This window comes from Drosophila obscura, unplaced genomic scaffold (genome assembly GCF_018151105.1).
Source record: "Drosophila obscura isolate BZ-5 IFL unplaced genomic scaffold, ASM1815110v1 contig_194, whole genome shotgun sequence".
Classification (NCBI taxonomy): domain Eukaryota; kingdom Metazoa; phylum Arthropoda; class Insecta; order Diptera; family Drosophilidae; genus Drosophila; species Drosophila obscura.
The window spans coordinates 187,693-212,500 of record NW_024542783.1 but is presented as its reverse complement, the minus strand read 5'-3'; the positions used below and the strand labels follow the sequence as shown (position 1 = coordinate 212,500).

The 24,808-nt window shown below is 37.0% G+C and overlaps 2 protein-coding genes across 2 annotated transcripts in view; one reads left to right on the top strand and one right to left on the bottom strand.

The window, feature by feature from the left end:
• LOC111080657 overlaps positions 1-6,034 on the bottom strand; it is an 11,263-nt gene extending 5,229 nt beyond the window's left edge. The window contains exon 1 of the mRNA XM_022376399.2: positions 5,878-6,034. Within this exon, the coding sequence (XP_022232091.2) occupies positions 5,878-5,941 (64 nt within the window). The 5' untranslated portion in view covers positions 5,942-6,034. The remainder of the gene's footprint in view (positions 1-5,877) is intronic.
• Positions 6,035-9,086: 3,052 nt separating this feature from the next.
• LOC111080658 (protein lin-7 homolog C) lies at positions 9,087-20,697 on the top strand. The gene is made up of 4 exons (XM_022376400.2): positions 9,087-9,202; positions 9,263-9,529; positions 19,237-19,370; positions 20,322-20,697. The coding sequence occupies exons 1-4, from the start codon at positions 9,166-9,168 to the stop codon at positions 20,469-20,471; spliced, it is 588 nt and encodes a 195-aa protein (XP_022232092.1). The 5' UTR covers positions 9,087-9,165; the 3' UTR covers positions 20,472-20,697.
• Positions 20,698-24,808: the final 4,111 nt, after the last annotated feature.

The window sequence follows — 24,808 nt, the reverse complement described above, 5'->3', positions numbered from 1 at the left end:
GTTCCTTCTCGTTTAAACTATTTTCACTATTAAATCTGTAGATTCTCTGCAGTAGAAACAACTGCGTGTGTCTGTCTGCGTCTATCTTCCTTCCTGATGCATTTTTTTACCCACAATGAGACTGTGAATACGCTTTTTTTTGTAAGCTTTCATCCTAAGATAATTTTTCGTATGTTTTGAAAAGTCATAAGTCTCACATTTTGCTTCATTGGCCAGTTTTCTTTTAAAAATTGCACAATTCCTGCTTATTTGCTCCCCTACCATCCCAAAATTTGTAAAATTTTTTCCTTGCTATATTTCAAATCTTCTAGTTACCTTCAAGCGAGATACAGTGCATTACACAATATTTTTGTTCCTTTGCGAAAGCTTATATGCTTTCAATATCAACTGGTCGAATTAAAACCTATGTGTAATCGTTTCACAATAAAATTTGTGGAACTGTCCAGTGTTCAATTTTGAAATAGCTTTAATTCTTTTGAGCTGATGTTTCGAATTTGATAATTTCAAAGTTCTTTTGAACCGGTGAACAATGGCATCGAAGTTAAAATGAATCGAACATTGAGATTGACTACGCTTACAAGAAGATAGAAACATATATACATATGGGCATTCTCTGAAGGCGAACGGGACAGTGGTACGCTTTGCAAGTGGTAGAAAGCTCAAAATAGTATGGATTTTCAATATGGTTTTACCTTTATGACACACCTTTTGATTAGCCCTATAGCTGGTGATAGGGTCGATTTTGGCCAATCTCGCTTTCGAGATTTTTGCAAAAAACCAAGCCATTCACACGGGACATACATATATGGAAGTGGTATTCGCGGCGACACTAACCATACAGTATATAGATGTGCCAGTTCATACACCGAACGTGTCGCAGCTGAGTTTTCTGCCCTCAAAACAAAACGAAAAACCGAAATTCAGTTCAAGCGGCAAAAAATTGTAGAGCCCACCACAAGCACAGTATGTGTGAATACATGGCACACGCACATTTACGTAACCTGGAAACGAAACTCAAAACGGCTTCGGAAAGTAAGAATTCATAAATATTTTGTCGTGTCTGTGTACACACATACACTTGCAATTCTCGGCTTGCTTTCGCATCTCGTCATGAATCGAACATGTCGAAAAAATGCCGAACGTCTCAGGACCACGACCCGAACGTCTCAGCACCACAGCCGAATGGTCCCAGCACCCCCAAGCCTTCGGCTTGCGAAAGCTGCGAAACGTTCGGTGTATGAGCTGGCACATCTATATACTGTATGGTTAGTGGCGGCGATCAATATAAACTCAGATTTCAGCGAAAGTTAAAGCAATATATTGATGCAAATTTCTTTTCATGTTGTGCATTGATGTCTCTTTGAAATGGTTATTATTTTGCGAAAATATGATTCGTAATTTTTTTTTTTATTCAACTAAAATCATATTTGCACGGGATATGTCGCACGGGACAAACATTCCCTAGGTTAATAAAAGTTAAAAACGAGAAGGAACTTGTGAGTCGCTTCTTTGGACGCGACTCTAATTTTATACCCGTACTCAGTCAGTATATACATTTGTGAGCTTTACCACTTATGTAGAATTTTAAAAAATGTTACCATTTACATTTTTTTGCTACATCTGTTAACTACATCTAAAATGTATATTCTACATATTCTCTGCCAAAGTGGATGTGTGTAACGCAGAGAAGGAAATGATTCCGACCCCATAAAGTATGTATATTCTTGACCAGCATCAGCCGAATCACCTAGAATAAGCAGCCCTTATGACCTAGTACATTATAGTCTAGCGTTGGAGTATTGAGTAAAAATGTGTATGTATACTTGGTATACTAGTTTACTGTATACTGTCAGTAGCAAATTTTCTTTCAAAAGGATAATAGCCTGAAACACCCACAAAAGCTCGCTAAAAATTGTGATTTATCGGATAAGATCGACGGTTTGCCATGTCCAACTAACCCTGGCGGGTTAGTGACCTGGCGGTCATGCCATGAAATTTTCATGGGAAAAATTGTTCGGCTTCGATGTCTACAAAGCAGGCGACGTCGACGTCAGCATAGAATTCTGGCCAGCTTCAACTGCTGCAGACCGAACCGGACGCGTAAGCAGATATAAGCGGACGCGTAAGCAGATATCCATAGATTTCGCTCTATCTCATATTTATATTTTTCTCTACCTGAATTCGACCCTAACTATTCTACTCTCGCTCATTTCGTCTCCTTCTCTCCGTTCTATTCTGGCACAGTCAAATGCATTTTGATTCTTTAAATGAAAAGAAACTGCGACTAAGGGGTTAGAAAAACCGATTAATGCGAGCGGCTGTGATATTTTTAGTTGAGCGATTCTTTAAATGTTTGTTCAATTTAAACGTGTTTTTTCAGTGTTTTTAAAGTCAGGTATGAAAATTCGGAAGACAAAATATGTCTAGAACATTCCGCTAGGGGTTGCTCGCGCACTGAACGCGGCAGAGTGTGCGAGCGAGAAAGAGAATGAGTAGCGTTTCACTGGCTGGGGAGGCGGGCGAACCAACAGAAAATTAATTTCTTCATTCTGGCTATAATTATGATCCAATTTAATTCAGATTCGGCAATCTGGTAGATATGGTCATTTTCTACGATACTGCGTTTTTAGTTTTAGCGTATCTTTAAAATTGTGGCTGCCACAGATTTTCGTCCTTTGTGGGGGCGGGGCGAAATTTTGAAATACACTTGTAGCAGTATGATATCACATGAGTCTAGAAACAAAATTTGGTTCCTCTAGCTTTTATAGTCTCTGAGATCCAGGCGTCAAACAAGACGGACGGACGGACAGACGGGTCGGAAACGTTTCCTTCTCTGCGTTACTCACATCCACTTTTACCACAAATCTAATATACCCCTTAACTCTTTTTGAGTACGGGTATAAAAATTCAATTGTGTTTAAATGAAGTGTTTTAAAGAATTCGTATGTAGCTTTAAACATGAAATTATCCGTGACATTTTCTTAAATTTCATGAGAAATGTCACATGAGATTTCATATAGGAAATTTATGGATATGTCACGAGTGATTTCATATAGGACATTTTCGAAAATCACATGTTCCTAGTGATTTTACTTATACATACATACTTGTACATACGAATAAGTCCGTAGTGAAATCCAGTGTGAATTTAGTGAAAATTTCATATAGTGTCACTCGTGAAAAAAGCGGACATGCCCATATAAAATTCATATAGGGTTTCGCTAGGAAGATGGATGGAAGGACGGTACGCCAGGTTTGCTGCGAACGTCTTGGTCAATGGGATACGCGCAGATAGAGTCTTTTGTGTTGCCCACGACGCTCTGTGGTGAGGTCTGCCATAGAAGAACGTTCTTGACGGAGTATTAATGACGATGCGGAGTCGCTACAGGACACGGACATTGTCCCTAGGGATTCAGCAAATGAATATGACTGAAAATGACTTTTGAAACTGGAGGCTACACTGCCGCTCATTTGATTAAGAACACCCCTTTATTTTTGAACTTTTTGTTTTTGCAATTCTCTTTTAACTAGAGACTAGATTTTATTTTTCCTTCAAGGTACCATTCACTAAGCTCTGTTTACTCTGTTATTGTTATACCCGTACTCAAAAAAGAGTTAAGGGGTATATTAGATTTGTGGTAAAAGTGGATGTGTGTAACGCAGAGAAGGAAAATTTTCCGACCCCATAAAGTATATATATTCTTGATCAGCATCAATAGCCGAGTCGATATAGCCATGTCTGTCTGTCCGTCCGTCCGTCCGTCCTTCCGTCCGTCCGTCCGTCTTGTTGAGCGCCTGGATCTCAGAGACTATAAGAGCTAGGGCAACCAAATTTCGTTTCCAGACTCATGTGATATCACACTGCTACAAGTGTATTTCAAAATTTCGCCCCGCCTCCTTCCGCCCCCACAAAGGACGAAAATCTGTGGCAGGCACATTTTTAAAGATACGATCAAATTAAAAACGCAGTATCGTAAAGAATGACCATATGTACCAGACTGCCGAATCTGAATCAGATCGGATCATAATTATAGCCAGAATGAAGAAATTAATTTTCAGTTGCTTCCCCTCCCCCTCCCGCCAGCGACAACGCATCTCATTTTCCTTCTCGCTCGCACATTCTGCCGCGTTCAGTGCGCGAGCAACCCCTAGCGGAGGAGATGTAGAATCTAATCTAAAAAGCTCTACGAAATAAGTGAATTTTTTTGGCTCATTTGATTAGGAACAGCATGTTTATACCTCTTTGCATTACTGATTTTGGAATCGAATCGTTCCGCAAAAATATTGTAAAATTAGTTTGTGGTATCAAATTGATATTTAAGTTACAATTTAGACAAAAGGCATATTAACAACCGTGGAAAAAGCAAAAATCTCTACATGTAGGGAGCCAGTTTTCTTATATTGAAATTTTTAAAATAAACTAGAATGTGCCAAAAACAGAAATAGTCGCACTAAAAATGCAACTACCGAAGAGTAATACCCCGAGAAACATGCAATCGGTCAGATGTTTGCTTTTTCTTAGGTTTTTAATACCGTTTTTGTTTACAGTTAATGTTAACTAAAATATAAATTTTATACAGCAAACTAGTTTTCGATTCGAAAATCAGCAAGGAAAAGAGCACCAAAGATACTGTTCCTAATCAAGTTATACAAAAAAAAATCTAGTCTCTAGCAGTTAAGAGAGATTTGCAAAAACAAAACGTTAAAAAAGAGGAGTTCTTAATCAAGAAAGCGACACTATACAGTGGCTCACAGCTTATGAATGAACCAGACGCCCAGAACACTTAAAAATGGTTTAACTTCTGAACCGTACCCCTGAAAATTAAATGTATACTGATAGACAAATATTTAACCTTCAACAAAACCAGTTTTATTAATTTTTCAACATTTTTTTAAAGCAGTTTTAGCAATTAATTACAAAAATACTGCCTTATATCATCCCACAGCTTATTTGAACCAAAATACTTAAGCAACTTTTTTGTTTCTATTTTACTTTTAAACTAAATGTTTATATATTTTTAGTTTCTCTTATTGTTTATAGCCTTTTGGAGCCATTTTTGCATCGATTCGACAAATTTTACTGATCTATGTCCTAATTTTCTACCAAAACTCTTTAAGTTTTTGATTCCGAATTAATACATAAGTCTGGAGAAATCCAAATGCAGAGCTTAAAACGAAGATCTTGAACGCTACCGCTATGCATGGAGGACATTGAGAATTTTCGGCTAATAATGGATCAGAGCATTATAAAACGTAAAAAAAGGGCTTAATAAAAGTACTTACAGAGGTGTGGGTGAAAATTAGGCCATAAATGAGTAAAATGGGTCAAAAGGTCTTAAAACAATAAGAGAATCTAAAAATATATAAACTTATAGTTTATAAGTAGAATGAAAAACCAAAAAAAGTTGCTTAAGTATTTTGGTTCAAATATGTACGATGTGGGATGAAACAAAGCAGTATTTTTGTAATAAAACTGCTTTAAAAAAATGTTACAAAATAAATAATGCTGGTTTTGTTGAAGTTTAAATATTTGTCTATCAGTATACATTTGATTTTCAGTGGTACGGTTCGGTTCAGAAGTTATACCAATTTTAAGTTTTAAGTCTGGTTCTTTTAAGCTGTTAGCCACTTTATGTACATATGTATAATTGTTAAGGTGCGTAGAAATCTAAAAACAGTTATTTCATTTTAAACCAGTCGTTAGGCTGTGACACTATTCAACAAGGTACTTAGTTTCAATACATATGAATGCAATCTTATGAGCTGTTGCCACTCCGTTATATATCGCTGACTCCGCCACTCAATGCACGGTTGGTTTAATAAATACAATTAGAAATGTTAACATGTAAATGTAGGTATATGTAAGTAGAGCAGTACCACTTTGCTTGTTTACAAGTCCACGCTTCTTTAAACGATTCAAAAGAAGAGGCGGTAAACTCATTTCAATTGGGTTTTCTGTTTATGAATAAAGACACAAATAAATTCTGACTTATTAATGACTGTCTGAGGCAAACAAAGTACGCATAACTCTCAAATATTAGTGGTATTCGATCAATTATTTCTAAGCTGAATTTCTCCGAAACGGTAATAGCCTTTTCACACTGGGGACCATCCACCATCCATTTCTGGGATGGTCCGTAAGGTTTTGCCGTTCCGAAAATTTCCCAGTTATTCCACCATCCATCTGGGATGTTCCTAATTCTCACGTTTCAGTGCGGTATTTTTTCGATAATTGTCAAATGCAACCATATTTCACAACAAAAAATCGGAGATCACTACGAAAATGTAAACAATGACAGACAGGAAAATATAAAAATAAAACAAAATAAAAAACGATCTCACAAAGCACGCAAAAAATAAAAAAATATCAAATATCAGCTGCAGGTGATTTTATTTCGATGTGACATCCATCTAACATAAAAATTAAGTGATAAAATTAATTTACATATATGTATATACATATATTATGGATGATTTTATTGCATTATTACCAATTGCACCAGGCACTGAGGAAACCCAATTTCTTCAAATGCTTGGACACACTCGTCAATTTTCTCTGAAGTGAGATAGTTTTTGGACATGTATTCCTCTGAGAATTCGTTGATGAATGCTCTGCAAAACTCATGCAGGATATTGCAGACGCTGTTGGCTGACACTCCGAAAAACACTCTTCTCAGAAGAAGATCCCAAAGTATATAAAGATATGGCGATACGCTTCTCCAGAGGAATTGCAGCTCGGCAGTTTGTCTCCTTCTTCCGTAGCACTTCCAAGCGAGTAACCAACAGAGAAAACCAGGATCTCTCCATCCTCAAATTTTCCTTAAAAAACGCCTCGTTGTTTTCGGGTACATCCTTCTCCCAAAATGTACCGAACCGCTTCTGAAAAACATAACATATATATTTGTACTTTAAACATTGGTTGCATTTATTAGAAGCACACACAAATGACCACAACCTTCCGGGCTTCAGTGTTTTCAAAACAGATATCCATTCTATTATCTCCTCCTCGTCAAAGTTATCCTCATCATCATCGTCCATGTCCAACAACATGATTAGCTTGTGCAAGAATATGTTTTGCTGCTGAATCACATTCACGACCATTGAAATGTTATTTATATTCATTTTAATTAAAGTAAATAAATTTTCACCGCACGCAATTGTGAGCAACAGCTGTTTCTCATGGATGGTGGATGGTGGATGGTGTCAATGTGAATCGGTGTTTCACATCTTTCAAAAATTCCCACCGTTCCCCCAGGATGGACTCAGTGTGCAGAGAGTATAACGCCTGGAAGATATTGGAATTGGAATATACTGGAATTAAAAAAAAAAACATTAAAAAAATAACAGATTTTAAAAAATTCTATAACAAAAATTACACCAAAAAAAAAAGTAAAGTACTAAAAAAATTTGTAAGTCCCGAAATCTATCAGAAAAAGTTAAATTTTATTGAGTAGTGTAATCAAAACAGGATCATGAGTTAGTACTGAGATAATTTTCTGGCGTATCAACTTTTGCTCAACTTTTCAAACGAAACTATTACTTTTGGAGGTTAACTGTATTATCTGTTCAGAAAACTCTGGAACAAACTTGCGGAAGTAAGATGCTTAGCCTATAAATTGTCTCAATTGTGTAACAGTCTTTGGTTCAGATAGTCCAGCCAGAGCTTGTATTTTTCGCGGATTTGGTTCAATATATTTTATATATATTATATTTCAGTTTTGAGAAATGAATTTTTGTATATTAAATGAAAATCATGCTTCCGATAGAGCCCTTAGCACAATTGCCAGTCTCTCAAATGCTTCGTCTTTCGACCTCGCACCTATCACTACATCATCAATATAAACAAGTGCATAGGAGTACGCCAAGTCACCCAGTGCTCATTCTATAGCTCGATAAAAAATCGAAGAGGTATTTTTCAGCCCAAATGGCATAGATAGGAACTCGTACTGGTCCTCGCGGGTTACAAAAGCGGTTCGCTCTATATATCCTGCATCTATTGGGATCCGATACAACCCACTCTCCATGTCTAAGGCCCCCACGCAATCTGTTAACTTCATCTGATATCAGTGGCATAGGCATCCCAGCATTTCATGTCCGGGACCGGTCGAATGGTCTGAAGCCAGATTCTCGCTTAGCTTGCTGCATGCAAATGCTTTCAACTGCTGCTGAAGTTCATTTATATTCGTTATATTGGTGCTGAAAAGTAGACATTGCAGTCTACTGTCGATTTGCGACGTGTGTGCCAATACGAAAGACACAGCTATTTTTTCCATGTCCATCGACTTCCATTTCATCATTAATGACGTCATTAGTCGGCTACCGTATGCCGACAAGCACTCGCCTGTTTTCGGTCATCCTTTAAGGATGTTCAATAAGACGGAGGCCGGTGTCTCAGCGTCATCGTAGCGGTGAACAAACAATTCTTTGAATTGTAGCCAGGTTATATCAGCAAAGCTGATCTGAGCAAGCTATTGGGAAGCGCTCCCTTCTAATGCTCCGCTCAGCGACATAACCAGCGCACTGCCTTCGAGAGGATGCTCCGTCAGGATTATGTCAGGATTATGATGGATTCTGATGTCGAAGACAAAAGGCCTGAGTGCTCTTCTTCTTCCTGCATTGTGGCATTGAACGCACTGAGTCGCGGTTATGTCTATTCTCCTTCCGAACTGTGAGAAAACTGAGAAATCCTCTTCTGTATTCGCTCACGCAATACATGACACCATATTGCAGCATCCAATTGCTCTCTTCAGCAATTCCCTTTCGATTCTCCTCTCTTTCAGAGGCAGCCTACACACAACCGCGCCACACTCGGCTGAGACGACAGTCTCTCGTTCTCAATCCTAGTTCTCGGCGACAATGCGAATAGAAGGAACAACCGATAAATTACTGCGTAGTACATATATGTTTACATTTTCATAATTCCTCTTACATTTTCATCATACTTCTCCGACAATTATATTAAATGAATACCCTATGTGCCATATGGCATGGTTTCAAATCGAAGCAATAGTTGTACGCTAGCTTGACGCACTTTAAAAATTACAAAGCGTTATTGTATGAATGTTCTATTTTTAGCATTTAGCTATCAGGTCACATTATTTTCAGTAGTACCGTCAAACAGACTAAGTGAATTTATCGATTTATACTTTAGAATTAAATGGAATTATGGCAGACGTCGTTGAACCACTAACTTTGTCCAGAGGTAATTTGTGAAAATGATCACTTCGAATATTGTTAATAATCTCAATATTAATTTATTCAGATGTAAAAAGATCAATAGAGCTGCTAGAGAAGCTGCAAGCGAGCGGCGACTTTCCAACTACCAAGCTAGCTGCTCTGCAGAAGGTGCTAAGCTCAGACTTTATGACTTCTGTTCGAGAAGTTTATGAACACGTATATGAAACGGTTGATATCCAAGGATCACATGATGTTCGTGCATCTGCGACAGCTAAAGCAACCGTTGCTGCGTTTGCAGCCAGCGAGGGTCATGCGCACCCCAGAGTAGTCGAACTGCCGAAAACAGAAGAAGGTAGGTGGGCCTCAGTTTCTACAAAATTATGTACTTTGAATGGATAAATAGAACCAATAAAAATAATATCTACCACACTAGTGTCTAGTCACAGAGTAATAGAGTACACACATTTTAACTCAAATACAAAAATGATGGTCAAAATATGTTTTATTGCAAGTAGTTTTTTTTTATAGGATATAAGTTTTTTTTAAAAACGCTTAATACAAATGTGGCCTGACATGTTAAAAATACGATCACAGGAATATGAGAATTCATTAATATAAGCTGCCGATGGCACTCGATTACTTTCTTCGGGTAGTTAAGCCAGTGTGCTTATTTATTGCACCGAGTCTCTGTATAGACTCTTTTAACCATTGGAAATTATCAATTATATCGGCTCTGGAATACTCTCTTTTGAGTAAATTGATTTTAGTGGACTGTACTTATGTTTATTTCTTTTTTGGCTCGGAACCTAATAATGCCGGGGCATCGGCAAGTGAATACAGAGGTTTTTCGTCTCTTCCATTCTATCCTAACTTTCCTTTCTTCTACGAAATGGACTTAAATATAAAGATGACAAAGTGATAATATCGGATGCGTTCCTCAACAATATCTTCATCTCGGAGTTTATTTAATGTACGAAATCAACCACTAATAACAGTTTTCAAGCTACTTAAGTTTTAGATTATAAGCAGAACATTTAAAAAACCACGTACAAGTTTTTTTTTTTCCAATTTCGATGGTTCTTGATATTTTTGTTATTCTGCTCCCACTGTATCATTCAAACAATGACCAACACGATACCCTTTGATAGTTTCGAAAATTTTCACATCTTCGGTCGTTGCATCGGTGAGAGTATAAATAAATAAAAACATGGCACGTAGCAAAAGGCTTGTAAAATTAAAAAAAAAAAACAAATTTTTTGCTTACTCGCTCATTAACATTTATGATTAGAATTAAGTTATTGGGGCGAATTCTTGTTCATCGAAAATCAAATATTTTGATTTATCTGATGTTTAGATAAAAAACGAGGAGGAACGTGTGAGTCGCTTCTGGGGACGTGACTCTACTTATACCTGTACTCAGTCAGCATATACATTTTTGAGCACTTAATTATTTAGAATTAAAAAAAAAAAAAATTTTACATTTTACATTTTTTTGCTACATCTGCTATCTACATCTACATATACTATGTAGATTCTACATCTAACATGTATATTATACATGTACCATTTAGATTCTACATCTCCTCCTCTAGGGGTTGCTCGCGCACTGAACGCGGCAGAGTGTGCGAGCGAGAAGGAAAATGAGTTGCGTTGTCGTTGGCGGGAGGGGGAGGGGAAGCAACTGAAAATTAATTTCTTCATTCTGGCTATAATTATGATCCGATCTAGTTCAGATATGGCAATCTGGTAGATATGGGCGATACTCTACGATACTGCGTTTTTAGTTTTATCGTATCTTTAAAATTGTGCCTGCCACAGATTTTCGTCCTTTGTGTGGGCGGAAGGGGGCGGGGCGAAATTCTGAAATACACTTGTAGCAGTGTGATATCACATGAGTCTGGAAACCAAATTTGGTTACCCTAACTCTTATAGTCTCTGAGATCCAGGCGCTCATCGAGACGGACAGACGGACGGACGGACGGACAGACAGACATGGCTATATCGACTCGGCTATTGATGCTGATCAAGAATATATATACTTTATGGGGTCGGAAAATTTTCCTTCTCTGCGTTACACACATCCACTTTTACCACAAATCTAATATACCCCTTAACTCTTTTTTGAGTACGGGTATAATAAACAAGGCTCCATAGAATAAAAACTCGTAATAAAAACCTACTGAAACTATTTTGCAACTTCCCACGGGATAGGTTGTATTTATGGTATTGGCGCAATTACCAAAGTGATTGTGAGGTAGCAAATTGTGTCTCTTCAATGCATAGTCAAATATGCTTCCGACTTTGTAGCTGTATTTAATTGTTTACAATCGAAAGTCACCATCGAAGAGGTTACTGATCGTTGTTTTTATACCCGTTCTCAAAAAAGAGTTAAGGGCTATATTGTATTTGTGGTAAAAGTGGATGTGTGCAACGCAGAGAAGGAAACGTTTCCAACCCCATAAAGTATTTATATATTCTTGATCAGCATCAATAGCCGAGTCAAGCCCTTTTTGGCTCCTTATAGCTTCTGCGGTGGTTCTCTTGAGAGAATTACCTTGGTTGATGATCTTGGTGTTAAATTAGACCCAAAGTTAAAGTTTTCTGAACACATTTCTACCATGGTAAATAGGGCCATGGCTGTGCTTGGGTTTATAAAGAGGTGGTCAAAGGAATTTGACGACCCTTATATAACGAAGACTCTCTACATCTCGCTTGTTCGTCCGATTTTAGAGTACGGCTCTTGTGTATGGTACAAAGTACACCGGACCGTATAGAATCAGTCCAGAAAAACAGTTTTTTGCTCTGCGTGGCCTTAACTGGGATACAAGTATGAGACTGCCATCTTACCCTCGTAGATTGCTTTTAATAAACCTTCCAACCTTAGTTAGTCGTAGAAAAATGCTTGGTGTGATTTGTGTGCACAACCTAATCAAGTGTAACGTAGATAGCCCTGACTTGTTGACCCGCATAAACTTTACGATTCCTAGTAGATCCACTAGAAACTTTATTCCTTTGTTCCTTCCACTTTGTAGATCCAATTATTCCTTGCATATAATATCCACCACTAATTCCCTTCTTCTTGTTAAATCAATAATACTAACATACCTTTCCCGTAATTAGTACTATTTCTTAGCTATCTTTGCATGTTTAGCTCTTTGAGTTGTGTTTAGCTCTAATTTTCCTTGAATTTTAGTCTAACACCTATCTTTCCTGTATGCTCGTGATCGGTTCGGTAACACGCGTCGCGCGTCATGCGTCTGCGCTCTCGGCCGGTTGGGCGGGAGGAGGGGCTGCGTTGGCAGGTGCAGTCATTGCATATCAACGTCCAGACAATAAAAAATGTAGCCATCTCCGTCTGTCCGTCTCGATGAGCGCCTAGATCTCAGAGACTATAAGAGCTAGCGAAACCAAATTTTGTTTCCAGACTCATGTGATATCACACTGCTACAAGTGTATATTTTAAAATTTCGCCCCGCCCCCACAAAGGACGAAAATCTGTGGCAGGCAAAATTTTAAAGATACGATACAGCTAAAAACGCAGTATCGTAGAGAATGCCCATATCAACCAGATTGACGAATCTGAATCAGATCGGATCATAAATATAGACAGAATAAAGAAATTTTCAGTTGCTACCCCCGCCTCCTTCAGCAAGAGACCCGCTACTCATTCTATTTCTCGCTCGCACAGTCTGTCTCGTTATGTGCGCGAGCGCCCTCCAGCAGAGATGATGTAGAATATAAATGGTAAATGTATAATCTACATATTAGATGCATAATATACATTGAGATTTAGATGTAGATAACAGATGTAGCAAACAAATTTTTTTTTAATTCTAAAAAATCAAATCAAAATCAATAATTTATATACATTATACTGACTGAGTACGGGTATAAGTAGAGTCGCGTCCCCAGAAGCGGCTCGCATGTTCTCGTTTCTGATATAAATTACATTTTGAACACAGCGGCGGTCTTAATGGCGCCAAAAGTATTAATGATATAAAATTTCAGCGCACCAAATTCAAGTTATTGATGGAGTTTTAATACTTCAAAACAAGGATACAATCTACAATTTTTTTTTTAGTTTCAAAATTAATTTTTATAAACTTTAATTAACGAAATTCGCACATGTAGAGTAACAGTCTTTTTATGTGACAATGCGCACCTTTATGCTTGTCGAAAGAGGAAAAAAATAGTCAAAAGTACTTTCGAATTTGTGTAATGTAAAAGTCGATTTGAGACGTTCATAACTTTTAAATATCAACACCTACAGAAAAATCTATGCGAACATAAGATCTCAATACAGATTTGAAATTTTGAATGCAAATACAATAAATATTAAAACTACACAGTTAAGTGTGTTTTTGCGACAATTTCCGTTAAAATATGCATGCGAATGTAACGTAACAGTGCGCGATTTTTACCATATAATTTTCATTGAAGAGGACTCAAACTTAACGTTGTAACCTTTCCGCCTTCCAGTTTAAAACGAAGTAGAATTCTTCGCTGCCAACATTTTTTCTTCCCTGATTATACCTTAACCCGTACTCAAAAAAGAGTTAAGGGTTTGTATATTAGATTTGTGTTAAACCCCATAAAACCCAACCCCGACCCCATAAAGTATATATATTCTTGATCAGCATCAATAGCCGAGTCGATATAGCCATGTCGACAGACAGACATTACAATCTGTCTGTCTCGATGAGCGCCTAGATCTCAGAGACTATAAGAGGTAGAAAAACCAAATTTGGTTTCCAGACTCATGTGATATCACACGTGCTACAAGTGTATTTCAATTTTTCGGCCCGCCACCTTCCGCCACCACAAAAGGGCGCAAATCTGTGGCAGGCAAAATTTTAAAGATACGATAAATTCATTTTCAGTTGCTTCTCCCGCCTCCTACAGCAAGAGACCCGCTACTCATTCTCTTTCTCGCTCGCACACTCTGCCGCGTTCAGTGCGCGAGCAACACCTAGCGGAGGAGATGTAGAATATAAATGGTACATCTATAATCTACATGTTAAATGTAAAATAGACATTGTAGATGTAGATGTAGATGTAGATAACAGATGTAGTAAAAAAAAGGTAAAATGTAAAATTTTTTTGTATCCTAAAATTCTTAAAAATCATGCTCAAAAATGTATATACTGACTGAGTACGGGTATAAGTAGAGTCGCGTCCCCAGAAGCGACTCAAACGTTCCTTCTCGTTTTGTATATTCATCACTCTACCGCCTCAAAAATATGTAGATTTTTTTCCCCTGCTATCAGATAAAGACTCTATCATAGTTTTTGGCTATTTCAAACTGTCAGGTACTATTTGGTCTTAGGTAAACTAGTCTCATAACTTGGTGCTCATGTCATAGAATGACGGCTTTCTTGACCTATTTCTGTCTCAAGTCAATCATATGAAAGAATCGTTTGTTTGATCTGTAATTTTTCTTTAATTTGAATATAGTGTTGTTAACCCGATCCCTTCCGCTCACTACACCTGAAGACTCCTACCATCGTTTTTTCAAGATCGGGCTGGTAAGCAAGCCATCCAAACGAGTCCGCTGCCGAGTTTACGAATGTTAATGGACTATGGATTATTATTATTAGGGATTAAGTATACTCGTCCGAGTATACTCAAGCAATGTCATAAATATTTTCTGAAATGTACTTTTTTCCGATAATTTCCTCAATTACACTAGTCAACACTAGAATTAGGCTGTGGCCCAAAATAACTTTTCCTTATAGATTTCCGGGCTTACAAATTTTTAACGAATTATGGTTTTTTTTTATGGTGTAGTTTTTTTTTTAAGAACTTTTTAAAATCTGTTATTTTTTGAATTTTTTTTTTCAGAGGTAGTGCTTCTATTTTTCACATAACTTAGGTATGTTATATCTGGTTTGCAGTTCTGAAAGCTCGCAAATGCAGCTATAAATCCGACCCAGACCCTTGGTATCTGCAGCTTAACGCCTAAAAGATATTAAGCTTTCAAATTCAAATTTCATAATTTTTTGCGGTATTTTTTTAAGTGTAAAAAATGTTTGGTTTTAAACACACTTGGCTCTTAACGGGTTAAAAGAAAAGAATCGCTGATTAATTCCTGATTTAGAGATACTTTTTCTGAGTGCCAAAAGTGTATTCAAAATAGGTTAAAATATTTCAAAATAGAGTTTCATATTCCTGGAAAATGTAGTTCAAAGCAATAAAACCATTTCCAGACGACTAAGTTGTGTTTTTCATAGTTGGGCCAGAAACTTAAAAAGCAACCTACGTACAGCTGTGGCATAAATAATACCACCATGACACTAACTTTTTGGTATTGAATGATTTTGCTTAAATAGTGGTTTTAATGAACGGTTTTAAAATTAATATATAATCTTTATTGGTGTAATTTAATGTTTTTGAAAGCAATGGTATGTATTGCAGGCTTCAAACGAAAATATTTGAAAAGAATAGAAATTATTCAGGAATTAAAGCGGCAACAAAAACAGCACTGATTTCCAAAAATTAAAAAAAAAATACAAATTTAAAAGAAGCTTTCAAAATTTTTCATTAAAGTAGGTTACTTTAATGGTATTCAAAGGTTAATATTTTGTTGGAAGCAACCACACTGTCTCAGCTGAAAGTTCACGTCATTTTCGGATCTTTCCTGGGAGATATGGCTCCACCAATAATGCCTGATACCCCAAAGATCAATATTGTTCCTTGGTTTCGTATTAAAAACATATTTTTTAGCTTTACCGCAAAAAAATTTTTATGGTGTTCATATCTGGCAACTAAGCAGGCCAATGCATTGTTAAATACACTGTTCTCAAACCACTTTCGAGCTTCCTTGCTGGCCTGTTTTGGATCATTGTCCTGATGGCAGACACAATACAACGGCATTTCCTATTCCATATAAGGTAGCATCATTTTTTTCTAATATTTTAATATAGACATGTTGATCCATCATCTACTTGTGCCAGGTATTGGACCACCTCCATAATACGAAAAGCATGCCCATGCAATGATGCCTGTCCCTGAGTGTTTAATGGTTTTATATATTAGTCAGGGGGTTTTTCTGCATTAGGTGTCGTCATACATAACATCGAGAGCCTTTTCCACAAAAGAAAAAACACTTTGGGACAACTCCAGTGCTATTTGCATACTGCACTCACTCTTCCCCATGGCTTTTTTTCTAATTTTTTCCTCGGACTTTTCGCACTTAATTTATGTTCATGTATGCAATAACTAACTTTGCTCATCCTTGGCGATTTTTATACCCGTACTCAAAAAAGAGTTAAGGGGTATATTAGATTTGTGGTAAAAGTGGATGTGTGCAACGCAAAGAAGGAAACGTTTCTGACCCCATAAACTATATATATTCTTGATCAGCATCAATAGCCGAGTCGATATAGCCATGTCCGTCTGTCCGTCCGTCTGTCCGTCTCGATGAGCACCTGGATCTCAGAGACTATAAGAGCTAGAGAAACCAAATTTGGTTTCCAGGCTCATGTGATATCACACTGCTACAAGTGTATTTAAAATTTCGCCCCGCCCCCTTCCGCCGCGCAAAGGACGAAAATCTGTGGCAGGCACAATTTTAAAGATACGATAAAACTAAAAACGCAGTATCGTAGAAAATGACCATATCTACCAGATTGCCGAATCTGAATTAGATCGGATCATAATTATAGCCATAATGAAGAAATTCATTTTCTGTTGGTTGCCTCTCCTTCTCCAGCGCTGCTGACGCTACTGATTCTCTTTCAGTGCGCGAGCAACCCCTAGCGGAGATGATGTAGAATCTAAATGGTACATGTAGAATATACATGTTATATGTAGAATATACATTGTAGATGTAGATAACAGATGTAGCAAAAAATTTTTAATTCTAAAAAATCATAAGCTCAAAAATGTATATACAGACTGAGTACGGGTATATGTAAGTAGAGTCGCGTCCCAGAAGCGACGCACACGTTTCTTCTCGTTTAAGATCCTTTTTAGCTCTGTGGACGATTTAGAAGAGTCTTTCTTGCTCTCATTAAGCAATAGTTTGACCGGAAATGGCGGTATCGCGGCTTTTATTCAATGTGTTTTTTGTTGGTTGCATGTTTTAAAGCGTTGCTAATCATTTTAGTTGATCAACCAACAATTGGCTTCACCTTAAGATAGGTGTCTCTTTCTGAAATAAAAGTTTTGATCCTCTTGCTTTTTTCTTAACTAAAGTGCTTACCAAGACCCAAAACTACTTTTATTTTGTTAAGTTCTTGCCACAATCTACTTAAGACACCGAATTTTTATTTAATCAAGAACATAAAATATCAAAATGCTCGGAAAAGTAAAAGTTTTTATAAAAAATCAATTTTAGTGCCATTTTTGTTGCCGTCCTATTTCGCTTCTTTTTTGAAAAATTGCCTAAAGTAATAAGAACCGTTAGGAATTTGAGAGTAAGCTCACAGACATGTAAACCTAATTGATATTATAGTACATAATAATACATTACATACATACATTACATAACTTATGAGGGCTGTCCCAGAAATTTTTATTTTTCAACGATCCTTTTAACTCTATATGCTTTTTACAGCATTTTCCCCATGTTTGTAACCTTTCAAAAAATTAGGATTTATTCAGGTCTCCAAGGTCATTGGGGTGAGATTTCACCGCCGAGCCATTTCTTCAGGTTTGGAAACAAAAACACAGTCAATAGGAACTAAGGTGAGGGAGCAATTCGTAGCCTTATTCATGGATTTTCGCAATGGAAACTGCACATCTTTGCATTGTGGTCTATTGTGATCAAACATAATGATGCCCGATTATGCGCATAGCCTTTTCATGTCAAATTTTTTCGGTCAATATGCGACGTACAGAACTCTTTGAAATGCCTAAACATTTATCGAACTCGCGAATTTTGAATCGCCGATCAGCCAATACAAATTTTTTAATTTTTGCCACCATTTCTGATGTAGTCACCTCATTACGACGTTCATCTTCGCAGCTCGAACAACCTCGCTTAAACTCTGCCACCCAATATTTTATTGTTGTAGAATCCACTTTTAAAATTAAAGTATTGACTCAAAATTACCAATTTTTTCCATATTTGCAAATAAATTTAGAGCGTTCTCTATTAAAATCGACAAAAAAAACTGCGCAAGGTAAAGCCTCCAAAACTCAAACTTAGTCTTTTAAAAAATTTATGATATTTTTCAACAGTACTATGTTAGGTCGGCTATTTCTGGGACATCCCTCGTAAGTATCTTTAATCTGGTTGTTATGTTGTATGCCATTCTGAAAAACATTCTGAAAATAAATATAGCTATAAAGGGGACCTGAACACTTTGCAGCTTCAGCTTACCGTCTGGGAAATATCAAGCTTTCAAATGCAAAATTTCTCATTTATGTGAGGTATTTATTTTTTTAATTTTTACCTTAAAAACTCAGGAAAAGTTGAAATTATATACTCAATCAGGAGCTCCCGCATTCGTAAAACGCAAGACTTCATTTTTCAAAACGTCAACATATTTCTCCGAAATGAAAAGTAAACGGCTTTTAATACAACAAAACAAATCTTAATTGCAAAAGGACAAAAATTGATGACTTATTGATGCATTGACTTAAATCTGGCACCTTTACCAGGGCAATTGAACTTGTGTCCTTTTTATAAATAATGGATAAACGGTTGAGTTAGATTGGATAGATCAAGTTCTGCCATAAAAAAAAATCATGGTGTAGCCTACAGTGTTGTTGAGTAGTGTAATCTCCGGGAAGATGAATGAATACCCATTTTCAAACGTTTTGACCTATTTCGCAGCACTTTTGGGACTCAGAAGATAGTATATCGAAAAGCGTTGCCACTCAATTATTTTGTACAGCTGGGAAGAATAGGACGGCATTAGGTCTTTTTATATCAAACTTTTACAAGTGTATTCCAAAATTTCTCCCCGCCCCTTTCAGCCCCACAAAGGACGAAAATCTTTGGCATCTACAAAACAGAGTGAAAAGATATATATATATATGTATATAAGATAAATGTATATTTAGACTTTATCAACCATGTAGGTAACTAAACTTTTATGAATTCTATTACAGGCTTGGGTTTCAACGTAATGGGAGGCAAGGAACAAAATTCTCCAATTTACATATCTCGCATTATACCGGGAGGAGTTGCGGATAGACATGGAGGTCTCAAAAGAGGCGATCAATTGCTGTCAGTCAATGGTGTGGTATGTTAAAACCTTTAAGTAACCTAAAATTAGAGTAATTTTTTGTACATATATGTACATATTAAGCTGGGCCAAAATATGACAAAGAATTTTTTATTTTTATCGGTCTCTTCCTTATTCTGTTCTTTGTTAGTTAGTTCTTTGTTGTTAATGAAGTACCTAACGATTGGTGGAAAATAGGAGGTTCAGCTAAGGTTACGCAGAGGTTTTTTTTTAACTTGTTCAATTTTTTGCTGCCAATAAATCTACTCGACAAAATTTAACTATTTTTACGCTTCGAACTAGATAAGGGCGTGGGCCTCCATTTTTAATAGTGGTCGGGGCTCGTACATACCGTGACCAGCTTTTTCCATATTTACACTTTCGCCCCCACGCCCCAATTTTAAAGATACGATAAAACTGAAAATGCAGTATCGTAGAGAATGACCATATCTACCAGATTGCCGAATCTGAATCAGATCGGATCATAATTATAGCCAGAATGAAGAAATTTTCAGTTGCTTTCCCCGTCTCCTGCAGCAAGAGACCCGCTACTCATTCTCTTTCTCGCTCGCACACTAGCAGAGGATATGTAGACTCTAAATGGTACATGTATAATTTACATGTTAGATGTATAATATACATAGTACTATATGTAGATGTAGATAACAGATGTAGCAAAAAATGTAAAATGTAAATTGTTTTTGTTCTAAAATTCTAAAAAATCAAATCAAATCTAAAAAATCAAAAATATACTATAAATAGTATAAGTAGAGTCGCGTCCCCAGAAGCGACTCACACGTTCCTTCTCGTTTTAATTATAATTATGAATCGTCGATCTCACATTCTATTAAAGTATTTTGTGCAATTTTAAAAATATGTATCAGATTTGTACGAGCTAACTACGTTAACGTTAGTAAAACTGTATACTATATTCTAATGATTATCTATAAAATTGTATTTTAATTTCAGTCTGTAGAAGGAGAAAACCACGAAAAGGCAGTTGAATTGTTAAAGCAAGCAATCGGTTCAGTGAAGCTTATAGTTCGTTACACACCAAAGGTTCTTGAGGAGATGGAAATGCGTTTCGATAAGCAACGTAATACACGCCGCCGTCAATAATCCATTTTTAACAAATAAAAATAAATTTTAATTGATCTGTGTTCAAATCAAACCCTTATATTAACATAAAACTCTGTTGATTGTTGTTCGAATAAAAGGACATCATTAGCTATAATAATGTTTCTAAAATTTTTGATGTTTCTATTTAGTTCATTATTTTATTTGTTTGTTTGTACAGTAGGCTGTGCCAAAATTTGACCAATAAATTAATTTTTTGTTTTTTCAAGGGGACACCCCCAATTCTATTCTTTGTTATTCAATAAAATTATACAATTTTTTTCAAACTTTTAGTTGAATGTTTAGGGGTTGCTACCACGAAAAGAAAATAAAAACTTTTTGGGTAAATACATTAAAAAAATTGAATTCGTCGGTTTTTTCAAATAATATTGAAACTTAGAAACTAGTTCATATTGAAAATTTTGATTTTTTTTTGTTTCTGTTAAAGAATTAACGATTAGTGAAATTCAAGAAGTTTGTGCCGTTTTCTTACTACCAATAACTGATTAATGACGATATGAATGGAATCAATATATATGCAATAGATTTCACCAATTATCCAACTCATTCAGCAAAAATTTTTTTTTGAATTTTTTTGATTAATTTTTTTTGTAATTTTTGTAAAAAAATTTTAAAAAAATCATGTAAATTAACAAAACTAGCGGGTGTCCCGCTTGAATTTCGAAAAAAAATATTTTTTGGTCCAGCCTATTGTACAGACATCCAATATTATGGCTAAATGTTCTTTTAGGCCCATAACAGAAAAGTACCGTTTGTTTGATGCACATTCTCGTATGCTGCCTTTGTGCAGCCCTGACAAGATATATGCTCCTTGGCCTTATTTAAACTTTTATTTATCTATTTGTTATTTTTTGTAGGGGTGGTCGGGGTATTTTGGGCTACGGGGAATCGTGAGCCAGTGCTATTTTTCCTAGGGAAAGCTGCCAATAACTGTCATCGACTGCCATTTGTTTTTTGACATTTAACAAAGTAACTTGTTTATGGAAAATGTTGAGAAATTAGACACTGCAACGTCTGCGATCGCGCAATCCATTTGAAATGCGCGGAAATGACCGCAAGTTATTGGATTTGCAAGCATTGAACAAAAAATACCTTTTCGAAGGTTGCGGGCCCAACTGCCAATTGGGAACAAAGCAAACAAAAAAGGGTTGTACATCCCAATTCCCAATGGGAATTGGGCTCGCAACCTTCCAAAAGTTATTTTTTGTTCATTTTTTCCATATTTTAGGTTTGGTTAACGAATTTTAGCTCCAAAGTCTCTCCATAGATTTTAATGAGCGATACCTTGAACGACGCCAAATTAATGCACCTATACACAAAAAAATAGAGGACACAGGATATAATTTTTTTTCGACTTTTCCTGAGTTTTTAAAGTCAAAATTTCGTAAAAATCATCATTTTTGCATTTCAATGCTTTATATTTCCCAGACGGTAAGCTGAAATCACAAAGTATTTGGGCTTTACTTCTAGCTGTATTAATTACCTTTTCAAAATAGCAAAGTTCTTAACAACCAGATGAAAGATACTAGAGTTATGTGAAAAAACAAGCGCTTCCTCTGAAAAAAGCTTAAAAAAAAAGTACCAGACTTCAAAAAAAAGTTCTGCCATAGAAAAAAAACCATAATTCTTTAAAAAATTTTAAATCTCCAGATTGATATATCTGATATCTATCAGAAAAAGTCGGTTTGGATCCTTGAGGACAAAAAAAGTTCGATTTTGTCGAGTAGTGTTATTATAACATAATATACACATCGAATAAGTCAGGTCGACCGATGTAACGGGAGACAATAACAAACGACTAAGCATTGTAGCTGAGTCAACAATAACCGCTTCTGCAGCAATTTCTGCCAACGATGCGGTCGCTCTTCAGAGGGCAAAAACACTGGTGCAATTGCTAACACACAATTGGCCAATAACACAATATCATATTAAATCCAAGATTATTTAATATTAATTCACATTCCCTTTTACCATATTCTTACTAGACTCAGCACTTTCTGTACCTTTTGTTACCTATAAATAGAATTTAAGTTTGTTGATATAAAATAAAATCAGCATCAGATCGTATCAGTATCGTTCTCTACAACTGCAATCATCAGACCGTGTCTTCAGACCCTCATTTGCTCACCGTAGGAAACCCTCTCCGCAGTCCAACTCGTTCAAGTTCTAGTTGCGACGACAAAATTGTAAACGGTTTATATACCGATTGCATACCAAACTACACACACACAAACACACATTAAAATTTGGTGACCCCCACGCAGGACCCCAACGCAGTGCGTTTCACCATTGAAATGGCACAAAACCTCCATCCAGTACGTCGTTTGTGCTTTTACTTTGACCAACATCGGTTGCGAACAAGAGCGTATCCAGCTGCAAAGCAAATAAAATACTCCCCAAAGTAATAAGTAAGAGGCAAAATGGATTCACACAAGGAGGAACACGCTGCCGCCACAGAGGCTTACAGCAAATTGCCTTCACTATGTCGCCGACAAAAGGCCATTGTAGAGTCCATAAAACGCATTCTGAGACAATTCTCAGAGGCGAGAGGACGCACATCAAGTGATTTGATAAAATCACTATGGACTCAAGCACAAGAAGTCCATTTCACTATACACGAGGAATATGATAATCCAGAAGAAGGAGGATTCAATATGAAAGCCTACCTGACCCTGGAAAAAGAGGTACAAAGAGCATTTGCAAAACCAGCCACATCAAACAATAATGACGTGCAGCTTCCACGCATCAACATTCCCAAGTTTGATGGGGACATACTAAAATGGTCCCAGTTCTATAACCTGTTCTCATGTATGATACATGAAACAAACATGCCCACAGTGCGGAAGATGTGGTATCTAAAAACAACAGTAACTGGAGAGGCAGAAAGATTGATCCGACATATCGATCTTAAGGAAGAAAATTATGTGAGCGCCTGGGAAATTCTGATTGATACATACAACCATCCCAGAGACGTCGCTAGCACGGTATTGAACCGCTTCCTAAATTATAGCACAGTTAATGACGACTCCAAGTCATTAAAAGAGTTTTACGTTACAACTATCGAATCCCTGGCATCACTAAAGGGATTGGGCATCAATATATCCAGCTGGGATCCAATATTGATTGCCGTCATCAAAAATAAGCTGGATGTCACTAACAGAGCCTTGTACGAGCAAACATTGGGAAGCTCAAGGAAATTCAGGCCTTGGACACAATGCTTCAGTTCCTAGAACAAAGAGTTCGAGTTCCAGGAACAGGAAAAAAGGCACAAATGTCAAGGAAAGAGCCAAAAGGCACAACATGTGCAACAGTAAACACTGGAAAATCGAAAACGCCTCTCTGCTCATTCTGCAAGAAGGCAAGCAATTGGCTGTACGGATGCGATGAGTTTCGCTCCCAATCATCAGAACGACTAAATTGGGTACAAACTGTCAACTGTTTTAAAATAAGCCACAAAACAAATGCATGCCCAGGTCGGACATGTTTCAAGTGCGACAAAAAACAGAATACACTGCTGCACTAGGACATACTATCGGGCGCAAGTACAGAACCAAGAGAACCGGTGGCTGGCGCAGCAAGTAACAGTAACAATAACAATAACCTGCTAGCTACAGAAAAAGTAGCAGTAGAAGCAAACAATGGACAGAGAGCCAATTTCAGAGTTTTGCTAGATTCAGGATCACAGATCAACTTGATATCTGAACGAATGGCATCAATGTTGTCAGTAAAACCTAATGATACAACATTACGCATCGAAGGAATTGGAGGTCAGTCAAAAACCACGAGTAAATGTTCTAATAAAATCCCTTCACGGCGGATTTACGCAAAGAATTTAAGCATTCGCTGATCAACCAGTGCAGGCACTCGATGAAATGAACTGGAACATACCAAACAATTGCCACTGGCAGATCCGGATTTCCATAAACCGGGAAAAGTCGACATGCTCATCGGAGCAGAGCACTATTATTCGCTACTACTCCCAGATCAAAAACAGCCAAATTCAGGAGGCCCGTTGCTGCAAAATACAAAATTGGGATGGATTGTGGCAGGAAAAATCAGGTCTGCACACAACTCCGCATCCACTTGTGCAATTGGACTCAACGAGCTAATGGAAAAGCTCTGGACTCTGGACAACTTAGAGACGGAAGAAAAACCACGCACGCCAATCGAAACACATTGCGAAGCTCACTTTATAGAGAACTTACAAACAGCATCGGATGGCAGGCTGATAGTAAAACTCCCATTTTCCGAACACTCTTCAGCCCTGGGGGGGTCTTTGGAAACTGCAACGAAAAGATTCCTGGCATTAGAGCGACGGA